This window comes from Mobula hypostoma, chromosome 6 (assembly GCF_963921235.1).
Source record: "Mobula hypostoma chromosome 6, sMobHyp1.1, whole genome shotgun sequence".
Taxonomy (NCBI): domain Eukaryota; kingdom Metazoa; phylum Chordata; class Chondrichthyes; order Myliobatiformes; family Myliobatidae; genus Mobula; species Mobula hypostoma.
Window position 1 is genome coordinate 74,373,277 of NC_086102.1, and position 16,288 is coordinate 74,389,564.

The 16,288-nt window shown below is 39.5% G+C and overlaps 1 protein-coding gene across 3 annotated transcripts in view; it reads left to right on the top strand.

The window, feature by feature from the left end:
* The window catches only part of frmpd4 (FERM and PDZ domain containing 4), a 739,421-nt gene that overhangs the window by 683,587 nt on the left and 39,546 nt on the right, over positions 1 to 16,288 (top strand). For all 3 annotated transcript variants that reach the window (XM_063051001.1, XM_063051003.1, XM_063051002.1), the window contains exons 8-10: positions 2,247 to 2,378; positions 12,399 to 12,518; positions 14,561 to 14,697. In XM_063051001.1, coding sequence (XP_062907071.1) covers positions 2,247 to 2,378; positions 12,399 to 12,518; positions 14,561 to 14,697 — 389 coding nt within the window. The remainder of the gene's footprint in view (positions 1 to 2,246; positions 2,379 to 12,398; positions 12,519 to 14,560; positions 14,698 to 16,288) is intronic.

A 16,288-nucleotide genomic window follows, 5' to 3' on the forward strand; every position in this document is an offset into this window, starting at 1 on the left:
GCCTCATCCTCAATGCCAAATGAGTGAATCTCCTTGACCAACCTCCCATGCAGGACCTTAGCAAAGGCCTTGCTAAAGTCCATGTAGACAACATCCACTGCCTTGCCTTCATCAACTTTATATTCCTACTTGAGAGACGTTTGTTTCAGCCTGTGTTGATTGCTGATCGTATAGGCTTTTGCCGACTCACAGCACCAACTGTTTTCACCTTAGACCTAAGCAGCTGTTCTTTATCACCTCATAATGGGCAGGATTAGACTCTGGGTCAGAAAGGAGAAAAGACCACTATAACCTCCACCACTCAGTCCTTCCCAAAACATGCCTTTAGCTGGAAGGCAACTGGTTGTTGTCAAGAAACACTGGGCAGACACTAAAGTGAGTAAACACGCAAGAGCAGGAACTAAAAGCATGCTGTCCCAGCTCCTTACTCCTGTCCCATCATGGGTGATCGCTTTCTTTCCACAAAGTCACCTTTATTCCTTGAATATCTAGGAATTAAAAAATCTTTGTCATAAATGTGCTTAATGACTAAGGCTCTGTGGTTTACGGTAGAGATTCTAATGATTTCTTATATAAGAAACAGGCCCTAGATGTGCTTGTTAAGGAATAAACTTTGAAATAAAGGATCATATCATCAGGCCTGCAGTTGTCTTCCGCTGTGATCAAAACTTTCATTACCTTGAGAGCCTTAGAGCAAATTGAATTTTTGTTTTCCTTCAGTAATTTCTAAATGGAAGGTTTGTTTTGATAGCAATTTGATATCATTCAAACTTCAAGCAAATCAAATTGCAGGAGCAAGATCCATAATTTTAGACTCATACTGTTAGATTCTCTTTAGATTCAGACTTTGCGCCAATGGATTGAGGAGTGGCCAATAGAGTCATAGAGTCATAGAAAAGTACAGTACAGTGCTGAACCATATTAAACTGCCAACTCCCATCAACCTGTACTGGCACCACAGCCCTCCATACCCCTACCATCCACGTACCTATCCAAACTCCTCTTAAATGTTGAAATCAAGCTTACATGCACCACTTGTGCTAGCAGCTCATTCCACACTCTCACCACCCTCTGAGTGAAGAACATTCCCCACAGTTTCCCCTTAAACTTTTCACCTTTCACCGATACCTCATGACCTCTAATTGTAGTTTCACCCAGCCTCAGTGAAAAAAAGCCTGCTTGCATTTACCCTATTTGTACCCCTCATAATTGTGTATACCTCTATCAAATCTCCCCTCAATCTTCTGCATTCCTAAAAATAAAGTCCTAACCTATTCAGGAAGAATATTAATCTTCTGTTTATAAATGGAAATAAGGATAAGACAAGCAAGTACACTCAGTCCATTTAAACTCAATGGTGGGAGAGCTTTCAGAAGCATTTATCTGGATGGGATTAGTAGTCACCTAGAGGAAAACTGATTAATCAGGCAAGGTGACATATATTTGTTCAGGGCAAATTCGGTTTCACCAATTTTGCGGAATATTTGATGCACTAATGGATAGAGATGATGAATATAATCTGTCAATGTGGCATTAAGGCACTTCCAGAAAACTTCTGATAAGGTGATGTGTAACAGGGTTATCAGCAAAGTTGAAGACAGTGCGTAGAAAAGACTTGTAAGAATGAATTCTGAACTGAGGGAATACAATGGAAAGAATGAATAGGAAAGAACAAGTAGAGATTTGTTGGAGGTATCTGAAGGATAGTCCTGATTGCTTGTGGGAGGCTGTTTGGTGGATGGGTTGAGGAGAAGAAGCAGGCCTTCTGATCTCTCAGGTCTGGCTGTCTGGTCACTCTGATCGTGGCTAATTTGACCTGGGCTTCATCTCTTCTCCATTGCCCTGAATTTCCCAATCTTTCAAAGGCTTATCTGCATACTCTTTAAAAGCCTCCAGTGATTTAGCCTCCACTGTGCTTGGCGAAGAGAACTCCAGACATGCTCCTGCTGCTCAATTTGGAATAAAGAGTCAAAGAATAAAGGGTGACATAACAGTTTTTAATGCAGTATATGAGCATATAATGCTGGCAGATGTGGCCTTCAAAAGGCAATTGGATAATATATGGTGAAAAACAATTTGCGAGGCTACAAAGAAAGGGCTAGTATGAGGAACTGCAAAGTTGTTCTGGTAGAGAACCGGCCTTGGGGCAATGAACCAAATAGTCTTCACCTTTACTGATTTCATGATATGGTGCTATGTGTCTCAGCAGAGTCGTTTTAGAAGTTGTTTTTTGTGTGTGTTAACAGGATGTGATCCTGACACTTCAGGAGAAACTGTCCATCAAATGCATTGAGCATTTCTCACTGATGCTGGAGCAGCGCATCGAAGGAGAATCAAACAAACTTCTTTTGCTTCATGATCAAGAGACCCTTACTCAGGTAAATGCTCTTGATGTGTATCTAATATTTCAGTAGCATTTGAATGGTCTTGTAAATATATTGTTTGATAAGCATTCTTCGTTGTTTACATAACTCAATATGGTTATATGTAAAATGTGTGAATTGCATACGTCATAACACTACCACATGATAAGTGTGTGCTTTGCTTAAAATAAAGCACAGAGTTATATATAAGTTCATAAACAGTGAGCACTGAGTGATAATGGTCATAAAAAAAGAGCAGAAATGGTTGGCTACATATGAAAAATAGATGCATTTAATTGCTCATCGAGTAACTGGCTCATGTATACTGAGCTAATTAAACAGTATTTTGAAGCAAATTAAATAGCCAATGAGAAATGAGTACCAATTTTGCTGAGTGCATTGGGTTTAAAGTCATACAGTTTGTTTCAAACCTTGACTGCTCCAACCAAACCAACAAAAATTAGCTTTGCTGATATTGTGGAAGTAATGCAGGAACATTTATAACTGAAGTCATTGTTGATTGCAGAGTGCTTTAGATTTCAAAAAGAAGGGGAGTCCACTTCAACATACCTGGTTTAACTGAAGAGATTGTTCAGTGATGGGCTTAAGGATGCACTGATAGATATTTAGTCTGTGGAATCTAACAAGAAAGCATTCGAAAATGGCTCCTAACTGAAGCACAGCTTACATTTAAAAGAGCAGTTGAAGTCACTCTATCAATGGAAATAGCAGACAGAGACGTAATTGAGCTGCATTCAGGAATGAAAGTGAGTATGAATGAAATTGCAACATCTAAACAGAAACTAACATGGCTGAAAAAAATAGTGTTACCATTGTGGGAGGGACTCACAATCAATACAGATTTAAAGGTGAAACTTACAGAAAATGCAGCAAAGTAGGACACATACAAAGAGCATGTCAGGCAGACAAAAATAAGTGGTCTACACAGGGAGGAGAGAAAGATAAAAAGAGAAGTTGCGGTTTCAAAAAGAACACTAATCTACATGCTGTTGAGGAAAATTCTGATAATGTTAAGAATGACATAGGACTGCCTAGCCTTGAGACTTACAATGTGAAAACTAACAATAGACAAGCAAAATGGCTTACCAGACATGAACAGCAAATTTATTAAAAAATAATTGACACTGACTTGGCTGTTTCAGTCACTCCACTAAATGAGTTTGAACAGCATTTCAAAGATACTGAACTGATGCCTGCAGATATCCAACTACAAACTTATCCTGGAGAAGGGATAAATTCTGTGGAAATGCCATTCGTGACAGTGAAATTCAACAACCAACAAGCCACATTGAGCTTGTATGTGGTAAAAACAGGAGGGCTAACTTTGTGGGGACTTGAAAGGCTGAGACAACTACAACTTGATTGGAGATCTGTCCATCATTCGTATGCCACAGCCCCAGAAGTGGAGTCTGAAAGCAAATTGTAAAAAGGTAGCAGATGATGCCACAACTGTCTCCGTGCTGAACACCATGAACCATTTCGCAACAGATAGTTCACAGGTGTTAATGCCATACTCTGTGCCTCTGGTTGGAAAGCATATCGGACCAAGGAAGGGCCATGCTGCTCAGAGGAAGTGTGAAAATAACAAAAGCCGTGACCTGACTACAGCAGTTTTTGTAGGCAACATATCTGCGAAAGCTTCTGATAAGTTAACCAGGCAGTTGCTTGCAAAATGGGGATAGTTTTAAGCTGGAAGAGAGTTCAAGGAGTTTCAGGGAAGTTGCAAGCATTCGTCCTTTGTGTGTATAAAGAACCAGAATCTACTCTGCGTGCATTCAGGTTATTGCATGAAGTTCAAGTGGGAGACAAAAAAAGCTGCTTGTATAAGTAGATGCAAAGACCAAAGCAAATACAGAGGATTTGTCAGATGATGTTGTGGATGTGGAAACCAAGAGAAGAGATCAGATCATAAAGGGAGCAATAGAAGGATTAATAAGAAATACTCCGGTGAACTAAATAAACCTTCTCAAGATCAAGATGCATCAACTAGAAGAAGGATAAGGAAGGAGAATAAAGATGTCCAAAGCTGTCAGAACCACTTCCTGCCATCTCAGAATCAATTACTGCAACAATCATGGAGAAGACCCCAGAACCTGAGATTGTTTTCACAGCCACAAGTCTCACCTGCCAAGCAGTGATTCCCTTTGTCAGGAAGGACGCTATCCCACAAGAGTAAGAAAACCTCCACAACGATTAAATGTTTAGGCCTGGTCTGAATGAGACAGTTTAAAATTTACTATGCTGTGGATGTCTGTATATAGTAGTTGCATTATATAGATGCTGTGTATATAGTTGAGATACATTCTATATTGAGTTGGAGTTTATAGCTAAGCAGAGAGGAGTGTAGTGTATTCAATATTTCAGTAATATTTGAGAAATATTGTAAATATATTGTGTGATGAAGCGTTCTTTGTTGCTTATATAACTGCATTATTGGTAAAAATACGCGAACTGCATACATCATAATGCTACCACGTGATAAGTGCACGTCTCACTTAAAGTAAACTAAGACTCGCATCCCTTGGCGCTCCTGTTTTCCTTTGAATTAGTTTGATGTTTTGAAGTTACAAAACTTAACCGTTGTTTTGTAAAGGTAAAGATTAATATTAGAAAACCCTCGTCATTGCAAATGTGCGAGAAGCATCGCTATCGCATCAGAAGTGGCTGACTGGAAACACAGCTGTTACATGGATCAACAGGATAGAATACCTTGGAACCATATCCTTTACAGCTATTTTCCCATTTTCATCATAACAGAGACTAACTACCAGCTCACATGCTATTTGGATCTTAGCAGAGAAAATCACACCTGAAGTAAGAATATTGGATCGACAGTTCAACTTGTTTTATCATTTCATCAGATCTTGTAGATACATCAATTTGGTTCTCTCCCCATTTGAAATTCTTAACAAACACAAAAATCTACTCTGCTTAAATATCCATAGGTTTTGATGAACTATGTTCAAAAAAGTAGGAATTGGATTTCAGCTGCATGGACCAAGCATGCACTGAGACTGCATATTGTAGCCTCGTTTATTACCATATGCACTAGGGTACAATGAAATTCCCTGTTTGCATGAGATCACAGTATAGCTGGTAACAGGGAGTAAACAGTATAAATGGTAGTAATAAATGCAACAATAAATACAATGATTAGCACATGTAGAGATTGTAATGTCATCAGTAGACTGACAATAGCAGAATAAGTGAGGAGGTAGAGTGAAGAGTATGTGCAGAAGGGTGAATGAAAGAGACCATTGGTTCATGAGTCTGAATGTTCTGTCGTCTAATTCATTCCACCATAGAATTGAATTCACTAGCAGAATATAATGTGTTGTAAAAGTACTCAGCCTCCAACCCTTTCTTCAAGTTCAATTGACATTCAACCGTACATGAATATCCATGAATCAAGTCAATCGAAACAGCGATACTCTGTAAACAATGCAGTATTCACATAAATGAGTGTTACTACCAGGGATTTTGATCAATTTAACTGAGAATTTTGGTTTGTGAATCACCTGCAACATTCTTCACAGTAGAACCCAAAAGAAACAGGGAAAATTGTAAAACATGAAAAACTTCATCTCCATCTCCAGTTTCAGCCACTTATTTTTGCAGCTCACTGAGAGTGACTGTTGACATCACAGTAGCCTTTTACAAGTGCACTTGCACAGCTTCTTTCCAACTGTGATAGGACTGCTGAACGGATCCTGACCCGGATCTGGGCCGTACCCTCCAAATATCTGGACCTGCCTCTCGGTTTTTTTGCACTACCTTACTTTCCATTTTTCTATTTTCTATTTATGATTTATAATTTAAATTTTTAATATTTACTATCGATTTGGAATCCAGGGAGCGGGAAGCGCAGAATCAAATACTGCTGTGATGATTGTACGTTCTAGTATCAATTGTTTGGCGACAATGAAGTATAAAGTATAAAGTAAAGTAAAGTGCCATTCTTCTCCAGTGGCTAAGCTTAGAGGGAAGAGCTAACCTAGGCAGAGAGGCTGTGGTTTCATACTTTTTCCACTTTTTCACGATTGACTGCACTGAACTCTGAGGTATGCTCAATACCTTTGAGATGGTCTTGTGCCCTTCCCTAGATTTGTGCTTCTCTATTATCATTTCCCTGGCTTGCCTTGAACACTCTTTTGTCTTCATTTTGATTTGGTCTGTTGAAAATCTTCCGGACTGTTGGACCTTACAGAGAGAGAAGGGAGATAGTTATTCTGGTGAACCTCCAATTTTCTACGCCAACATATTATGTTATTTGGTAAGGTAATATAGTATTGCACCTGAGGAAAGTTAGTGCAGTAATTACAAAGGGGATGAATAATTTTTCAGCCTCATAATTTTGGTTTTTAAATTTTAGTAAATTGTTGACAGGTTTCAGCACTTTTCTTTTGACTTGATGTGATGCACAATGTTCTGTAATTTACCTCTACAAATCCTACTTGAATATATTTTAAATTTAGAAACTGAGACAGTAAAATGTGAAAATAGTTGTGGCGGCTGAACCCTTTTTCAAGCTATTGTGTACCATGTAACCACTTCTCCATTGTGCCTTCAGCTTAATACATTGAGAATGAATTTCTACACTGGATTTCCATCATCCCTTTCATTGTGCCCTAGTGATGAGACGTCGGGGGTGGCAGTGTATTCATTAGTCTCACAGCCTGAGGGAAGAAATTGCTACCCAGTCTGGCAGTCCAAGTGCTGATGCTCTTGTACCTCTTTCCTGATGGTAGTGGGTCAAAGAGATTGTCAGATGGTTGATAGGGATCCTCAACAATGCTTCAGGCCTTTCATCTGCAACACTCCCAGTAAATATCACAAATGGGAGGAGGGAGACCCTGGTGATCCTCAGGGCAGTTTTTACTATCTTCTGTAGGGTTTTCTATCCAGCATCCATACCACACAATGATGCAGCTGGACAGGGGACTCTCGATGGTGCTCCTGTAGATGTTAGAATGGGGGTAGAGAGCCTGGCACACTTCAATCTCCTCAGAAAGTGTAGACGCTGCTGTGCCTTCTTGACTAATGAGGAGGCATAGTGGGTCCAGGCTAGATCATCCATAAGTGCTCTTCACTCTCTCCATGGCAGAGGCATTGATGTGCAATGGAGAGTGGTCCTGTATTTCTGTGTTTCTGTCCATTATCCAGGTTTCCAATATCTGTGTAGTGATTTGCCCTTGTAACAGTTACATTAAGAAGTATTTTCTGATATTAGTACTAATTGACTCACTCATATGTTGATTACGTACTTCCATTTTGTGTATCTGCCCCACTTGCATTTTCTACATTTTTATCACCTAACTTACTCCTTAATCTTCCAAATATAGCACCATAACCAAGTTATTCAACCTGCCATTATGTAACCTTCTCAACCCCAGTAAACAGTAGCTTTCATGATGGTAAACTGAAGTTCCAAAGACGCAAGACCAACTAAAAGAAAAAAAACACCTCCTTTCTGCGTTAAATATACAGCAATTAATTTTTAAACATTGACCCTAGCTCTTGATTCCCCTACAAGTGGAGCTATCCTTCTCTTGTGCACCCAAGTTTACTAATTAATAGCTTTACGAGCATTATGTGAAGCTTCGTTTGGGTCGGTTGCTTCAAAGTTTTATATCACAAGAGGTGCAAGTATGCATAAAAAGTGAGCATTGTATGGTTTGTATTCTGAAAGTCCTTCGTTTGCAAGGGATATCTAGCCTATTTGAAGGGGACTTATCTGAGATTGTTTCTCAGTACTAAAACTGGATCAGGCTGACTGCCCATTAGTAACAAACAATCAGGCATCACAGTGGCTTTGAAGGCCTGCTTTGCCAGAGGGGCCAACACTAACCAGAGGCCATGCTTATGTGCAAGTCCATGTACCTCTGTGTATGAGCAACACAAAGCTCATATATAAGTTTACTGATGACACCACAATTGCAGGCCGTATCATGGGTAATGATGAGTTTGAGTACGGAGAGGAAATTAAGAACCTGGTGGCATGGTGCGGAGACAATAACCTATCCCTCAATGTCAACAAGACGAAGGAATTGGTTTTTGACTTCAGAAGGAGTAGCGGACCGCATGACCCCATTTACATCGGTGGTGCGCAAGTGGAACAGGTCAAAAGATTTAAGTTCCTCGGGGTCAATATCACAAGTGACCTGACTTGGTCCAACCAAGCAGAGTCCACTGCCAAGAAGGCCCACCAGTGCCTTTACTTCCTGAGAAAACTAAAGAAATTTGGCCTGTCCCCTAAAACCCTCACTAATTTTTATAGATGCACCGTAGAAAGCATTCTTCTAGGGTGCATCACAACCTGGTATGGAAGTTGTCCTGTCCAAAACCGTAAGAAGCTGCAGAAGATCATGAACACAGCCCAGCACATCACACAAACCAATCTTCTGTCCTTGGACTCACTTTACACCGCACACTGTCGGAGCAGTGCTGCCAGGATAATCAAGGACACGACCCACCCAGCCAACACACTTTTCGTCCCTCTTCCCTCCGGGAGAAGGCTCAGGAGCTTGAAGACTCCTACGGCCAGATTTGGGAACAGCTTCTTTCCAACTGTGATAAGACTGCTGAACGGATCCTGACCCGGATCTGGGCCGTACCCTCCAAATATCCGGACCTGCCTCTCAGTTTTTTTGCACTACCTTACTTTCCCTTTTCTATTTTCTATTTATGATTTATAATTTAAATTTTTAATATTTACTATCGAGTTGTACTCCAGCGAGCACAAAGTGCAGAATCAAATATCGCTGTGATGATTGTATGCTCTAGTATCAATTGTTTGCTGACAATAAAGTATAAGTTCATGGACCTTGTAGTAAAATCTCCTTTTCCTTTACATTTATTTCATTAACATTTTATTAAAATTACACAGAGCACTTGTGGAACTTCTGCCCTCACACATTAATCTCAAGCTACTTCTTTCAGAAAAAAAGTATTACCAGTTGAGTAAGCTGTAATGCTTTTGAATAAAATACAAAGTGTTTTTTAAAAAACAAATGTGCCTTTGGTACTTAAGCAGGCAAACACTTAAAATCCTTTATGTCTCTTTGTATATGATTTACTGTAAGTTGTGCACTGGATATTGTTTAACAAGATTAAAATTGCAGTTGTAGGAATGCCACGTGAACACGTGATCAACCAATAAGTGTAATAACAGTAAATTCCTCTGGCATTTTCTAAAACATTACACCTAGTTGGTTATTGGCCTGAAAGCAGCTGTCCAGTGGATTTTTACTCAGCTTGCTCTAACCAATATATTTTTGCAATGCGCGTATTTAAAATATCGTTTACACCTTTTACTGCTATGCAGTCCTTCCGATCATTGTGCACTATTCTAAATAACAAGATTTAACCAGAGGCTGTACTGCCCAAGTCGGGCATCAATAGAATAACTTTCACCTAGTTAACAATGGACATTATACTTGGTAAGCTTAGTCGTAATGTTATGGTTTCGACGTTTTAGTGAAGTAACAACTGAGTGGAGAAAGTTATCTCCGAAAAATCCTGTTCTAGAATTAAGGTTTAATGGCAGTTCTGTTGGCCCTGGGGTTCACCTGGTCTCAAAGTGCAATCTCAACTTTTCAGCTCAAACTTGCCCAGAGAGTGGCTTGCTGTCTCATTATAATGCACTGCAATCTAATTTCTACAAACAATAAAACATGAAGGTTAAATGAAAGATTAATGATTGGATCATAAAGGGTGTGAGTCCCATTTAAGTTCCCCCGTAAGTATGATGCTTAGCACTTAGAAGAGGCTGTAGACATGCAACAATATCCAGCATACTACTCAACGCCATTTCTCAGACTTGCGGTGGTGAATGAATGACTTACCCGCTTCCTGGCTACTCATACAGAAGGAGGCTTCCATTGCAACTGTAAAGCTTGAGAAAGTGCCAAGAACACAGACCCTCTCATCCTCCATGCCCACCACTTGCTAGACCCCTATCCTCCATTCATTGTTCTGTCATACACACCTAGTTCCTTTCCCACCGTCACTAGCCAAAGACCCTCTCCAAAGATCTCAGCCATGACTATTCAGTACGCCTTTGAAGGCAACTGTAAAATTCTGGGCAGTACTGGAACTGATTCATGTTGCTCTCAGCCTCAGTATTACACGTGATTGCAAGCTGAACTTTAGGTTGCTTAACTGCACCATCACTAAATCTGCCTAGTTCCACCTCAGTAGCACCACCAACTCTGTCATTGTCTCCACTTCACGAGCAGCTGAAGCTCCTCTCCATCGATAAGAGTTCATTCCACCATTGATGGGGTTCATGGTGTCAATCACAGCATCAGTGGGGGTCATAGCAGCATCGTAGAATGGCACACTAGCACAGTGGTTAGCATAATGCTTCACAGTGCCAGCAACCTAGTTCATTTCACACTGCTGCTGTGAGTAAAGAGTTGTATGTCTTCCCCATGACCACCTGGGTTCCCTCTAGGTTTTCTGGTTTCCTCCCACATTCTGAAGACCTGTGGGTAAGGGTTAGCAAGTTGTAGGCATGCTATGTAGGTGCGGAAGGATGGCAACACTTGTGGGCTGCCCCAGCACATCCTCAGACAGTTTTGGTCATTGATGCAAAATGACTCATTTCACTATATGTTTCGATGTACATGTGACAAATGCATGTGACCAATTGGCTCCAAGTGTCAGTACTTCCATCACCCTTGTGCTCTTGGATCTGCATTGGCTCCTTGTTAAGCAAAGTTCTTTCACTTATTGTAGTATCACTCCCTGGTCTTGACTCACTCTGCCTTTGTAATCTCCTCCTGCTGCAGATTCTTCATTCTGTGCATTTCTAAATTCAAATGCTCCACTATTCATCACCATAATTTCAGTCACAAATTTCAAGTACCCTCTCTAAAGGTCCTCTTCTCTCTATAAATTTTCAGTCCATTAAGACTGTCTTAACAACTGACTCTTTGCCCAAATCTTTGGTCATCTTCTCTATTATCCCCCTATGTCTTGTTGTCAAACTTAGTTTGATAATGTTCCTGCAAAGTGTCTTTGGCACTTTATTACAAAAAACTTATTATAAATGCCTGGAGTTATCACTGACAACGTGGGATCTCAAATAAATATTAGTAAAACTGTATATGACCAGCATGAAGGTTACATGCAAGATTTGATTGGTCCAGTCTGAATTGTTTTCAAAGTGGAATGATTCTTCAGCATATGGTCTGTTTGCACGTTCAAGAACATTACTGTGCTCAGCGTCTGATCGAGCACTGCACATCAAACCACATTTCTTTCCCAATAGCATCGCCCCAGAACCAGATCAAACGGTGGATTGGTTGCCTTAATAAACGTTGGCTGTACTGAATGTTGCATGCAGAATGCCAAAACTTGTTATGTAATAGTTTATGTCAAAAGAGAATATTTTTCATATGAAAACAGACCCTGTTGGAAATAGCCAGCAGGCAAGACAGCTGGTGTGAAAAGGGAAATGGATTTAACAAGGATTCTTCTGACTGGAGTGTTCCCAGCACTTTCTCTTATTATTTCAACTTTTAAGCACCTGCAGCTTTTTGTTCATTTATTGAAAACGTTTTTCACTTTTTTCCACCTGTCCAAGTGCACAAGGAACAATTATGGGATAAGACGTGGTACTTCAAGAATGTGCACAGTAACACATAGTAACATTGGAATGGCTCAAGTTACCATTGGTTATTTACAGGGATATGACTGGGTTGAGTGTATTGTCTCCAATTGACAAAGTGACTGTGTCAAGTGCCCAAACTTAAGAATTACATTAATGGAGGGAGAATTCAATTACAGTTGATTTACCTAGATTTAAATGAAACTGGATACGAAACATTTCCCTGCCATTGAGATCTCTGTCTGATTCAAAATACTGAGCTGTCAACTTTATATCTGATACAGATAATTGGTAACTGCCCTTGATGCTTCAGTGATCCTCACCCCAGGCCCGATCAGCCCTTAAAGATAACAATGGGGACTCTGTCCAGGGGGCCTTCATCTGTTATTACTTTGCTTTAGGTAACACAGAGACCAGGATCCCACAAGATGAAGTGTCTTTTCCGGATCAGCTTTGTCCCAAAGGATCCTATTGATTTGCTACGGAGAGATGCAGTTGCTTTTGAGTATTTGTATGTTCAGGTAAGTGTGCGATGCAGTGTATTCATACTCTAATACTGAACTATTAGTTTCTGATGTATTACATGGTTCCATCCTTTGTGCTGAGTCCATTAGTGTCTTCTTCCAGAGTATTATTTAAACGTTTTTTGGTTGTCAGGTGCCAGGGTAAGGTTTCAGAATTGCAAGATAAAAGAAAGCTGATACTGACAACATTAACCATCAGAACTGAGGAAGGAAAAAAGAGAGAGTGAGAAAAGGAGAGAGGAAGAGAGATCTGTGGTTATTCAGTATGTCTTGTCTCACTTTTAGAACACTTTGCAGCACTTTTTAAAATGTTGTGATAACAGAAACAAGACAGCCAGTTTGCACACAGCAAGCTTCCACAAATAGCAACTTGATACTGGCCAAATAATTTGCTTTAGAGATATTGATCAGGGAACAAATATTGATAAATGCACAAGGAATCGAGTTTTTGATGGTCTTCGTGGTGGTACTAGGGGGTTCTTATATCTTCATCTTCATGATAACATTCAAGATGATTGTCGATACCTTCAAATTCTTTGTAGTTTCTAACTTGTTGAAGTAGTGAAATTGTTTCATTTTTACTGCTGGCCATTTCTGGCATCTCCAAGTCTAAATATTTGAAACCACATTCCGCAAAACAGTTCAGGACTGCCTTGCTGCTTATTTCTTGCCAATTATCAGTGATAAAAATCATTGCTTTTGAACTGCAACACACACTACTGACTCTGTACTGTTTGCTGTAAGCACAGTGTAGTGTCTAACAACTACATATGTGCATGCCACTGAAGTTAGAAACTATTCAGGAACAGCCTCCTGTCCCAATTATGTGTCATAGTGTCCCAAATAAATGAACTTTTCCTGAACAGTTTCCAATTAGTGTCAGATATGTGCACTTGTGTGGTTGTGAGACACTATACCGTGATTAGAATGAACAGTTTTTAAATAGCATCATTTGTGTGTGCTTTTGTTCAAAAAGTAGTGATTTTTGTCACTGATAGTGAGAAATAAGCAGTAAGACAATTCAGAACTGTTTTGCACACTGCAGTTTCAAGCATTCAGGCTTGGAGATGCCAGAAACAGCCTGGAGTGAAAATGAAACTATTTCACTACTTTAACAAGTTAACATCTGTGAAGACTTGACAATTGAAGATATTGACAATCATCTTGAATGTTACAACGAACATGTACATTTGGAGAATGCAATCATTGACAGCATTGTATGAAGGCAGTCTATATGAAGGCATAGGTGTCTGCACTGATTTTGTTCATTCACAGTCAATCAAACGAACAGGTACGCTGAATAAGTTCCTTTGTGATAACAATTAGGAAATAATATACAGTTTTATTGTACTGTAGCAGTATTGATAGTGTTTTAATTTGTTCTGTATGTTGCTTAAGTACATAATTTATTACTCAGTTAAATGGTAGTTTTTATTTTTTATACCTCTTTAACTATTTCCTAAACTTCGACTAATTGGGGTAGCCGCTAATTGGACCAAAATGTATTGGTATAGATGTGTCCCAACTAACCAGAATCCACTCACAAAAAACGTTTCTGTTTAATTCTCCTGACAAATGGAGCAAGCAAAGAGAGGGAAGTGGAAACCATTCCTCCTGTTAGAAAACCGATCTTTCAGAGTTCCTGATTCTGGAGATTAGAACCAAACTGTGTCCATGGACTGTGCAGAATCAAGAAGGTGATCAAAACATTGATCTTCTCACAGCTTTCCACACTCCTGCTATAGACTGTACACCAGGGTAACATGTGTGACTCTAAATTAGAATGATATGTGATCTTCATGTAAAATTCTATAACCATTCTGTACCATTTATTTGCTTTAATAGATCTTTTTTTAAAGGAGAAGAAGAAAAGTAATGAAATAAATGCTGCAAGCATGAAGAGTATAGCAGTTACAATAGTACTACAAATCAGAGCCCACAGACCTGAAGCATGCTTATTATCTCGGTCAGATTGCAGTCAAAGGGATTCATTGGCATACTGGTTGGTTACATTTCTTCCCCCACTGTTTCTCCTGCAGAGTTGCAATGATGTGGTGCAGGAGAGGTTTGGGCCTGAGCTGAAGTACGATGTGGCTCTCCGACTGGCTGCTTTACAGATGTACATCTTGACTGTCAGCACCAAGCAATCTCAGAAAGTCTCTCTCAAATACATAGAGTAAGTAATAAAATTGGTGTTGATAACAATTTGAAGCACTCCATAATGCACTGGGAGAATAGTAAATGAACACCAATCAATGAGAAAGATTGGAAGTAACTATAGTGAAATTAAAATGTCTTTTCACTGCCTGTGTCTTATAATCTATGTCTTGTTCTTTTAATTGGTCATTTCTACCTCCTGTTCAGACCATCACTTGCAAAACATTTAAGTATTGGAAGCAAGTCTAATTTTAATGGAGCAACAAACAAACTGCCGGAAGAACTCAACGGATCAAGCAGCATCAGTCGGAGGAAAGGAATTGTTGATGTTTTGCATCATAAACTGCATCAGCATGCAGGGTTTCAACCTGAAACATCAACAATTACTTCCCTCCCACAGATACTGCTAGACCTGCTCAGTTCTTCCAGCTGGTCGCTTGTTGCCCCAGATTCCAGCGTCTGTAGTTTCATATTTATCTAACTTTAATAGAGGTTTCTTGAAACTGATGAGCAGATTATACAGTCTATTCTGTCAGTGTGGTGACCCCCCCATCTTTCTTCAGACTGACAATCATATAGCAGGTTTCAACTGCAATAGATTTACTCTATTAAAATGCATTGGTTCTGTCGAATTAGTACTGATAGTTACTACGCACACAGTCAGGACATATTCAAGAAATGGAAACAAGAATTGGCTATTCAGACCCTTAGGCCTTCCCCACTTTCAACAAGATCATAGCTAATCTTCCAGGAATTTCTTTACTGCACTATCCTCTCCTAATTGTACATCCCTTGATTTCTTTGCAGTCCAAATATCTATAATTGTCTGGCTTGGATGCAGCCGTTAACTCTTCTGTTTTTAAGTACCAAAGATTCATCACTCTTAGAGTGAAGAAAGTTCTCCACATTTTAGATCTAACCAGTCTACCACCTATTTTGATGCTGTTACCCAGTTTTGACGAAGTCCTGACGAAGGGTCTCGGCCTGAAACGTCGACTGTACCTCTTCCTAAAGATGCTGGCCTGCTGCATTCACCAGCAACTTTGATGTGTGTTACCCAGTTTTGTATTCCTCAGCCGAGGAAACATCCTCTCCCTGCATCTGATAAACCTTTTTATGTATATTGTATGTCTCAGTGAAATATCACTGATTGTGTCAAATGTAAATTTGTCAATGTGGCCCTAGACAGAAAAAAATAGATGAAAAAATCAACTGCCAAAATTGTCAAATCAGCCTTGGCAAAAAAAAAATATAATGATATCATTGCCCAAGATGCTGCAGTTGATTTGAAATAAGAATTCTAGTGATGTGTGATCTTTGATGGTAATCCACAACTCCATCAAAAGTTCACCATATCAAGCAACAAATATCAACAGGATGTTACTTCTCATTTCCATCAGAAAATAGCAACAGATGTACTGATTTTTCAAGTTCTCTGGAGAATTGTTCATAGCAAAATATATTTCTCTTGTTGGATTTCTCTTGTTCCAACAAGAGAAATATATTTCGCTCTGACCAATTCTCCATAATTATAATTGTCAGCATTGTATCTCAGAGATATAGTAGCCATTTCCCTTCTTAATAGCAAGCAACACAATTGATGTTTGGTA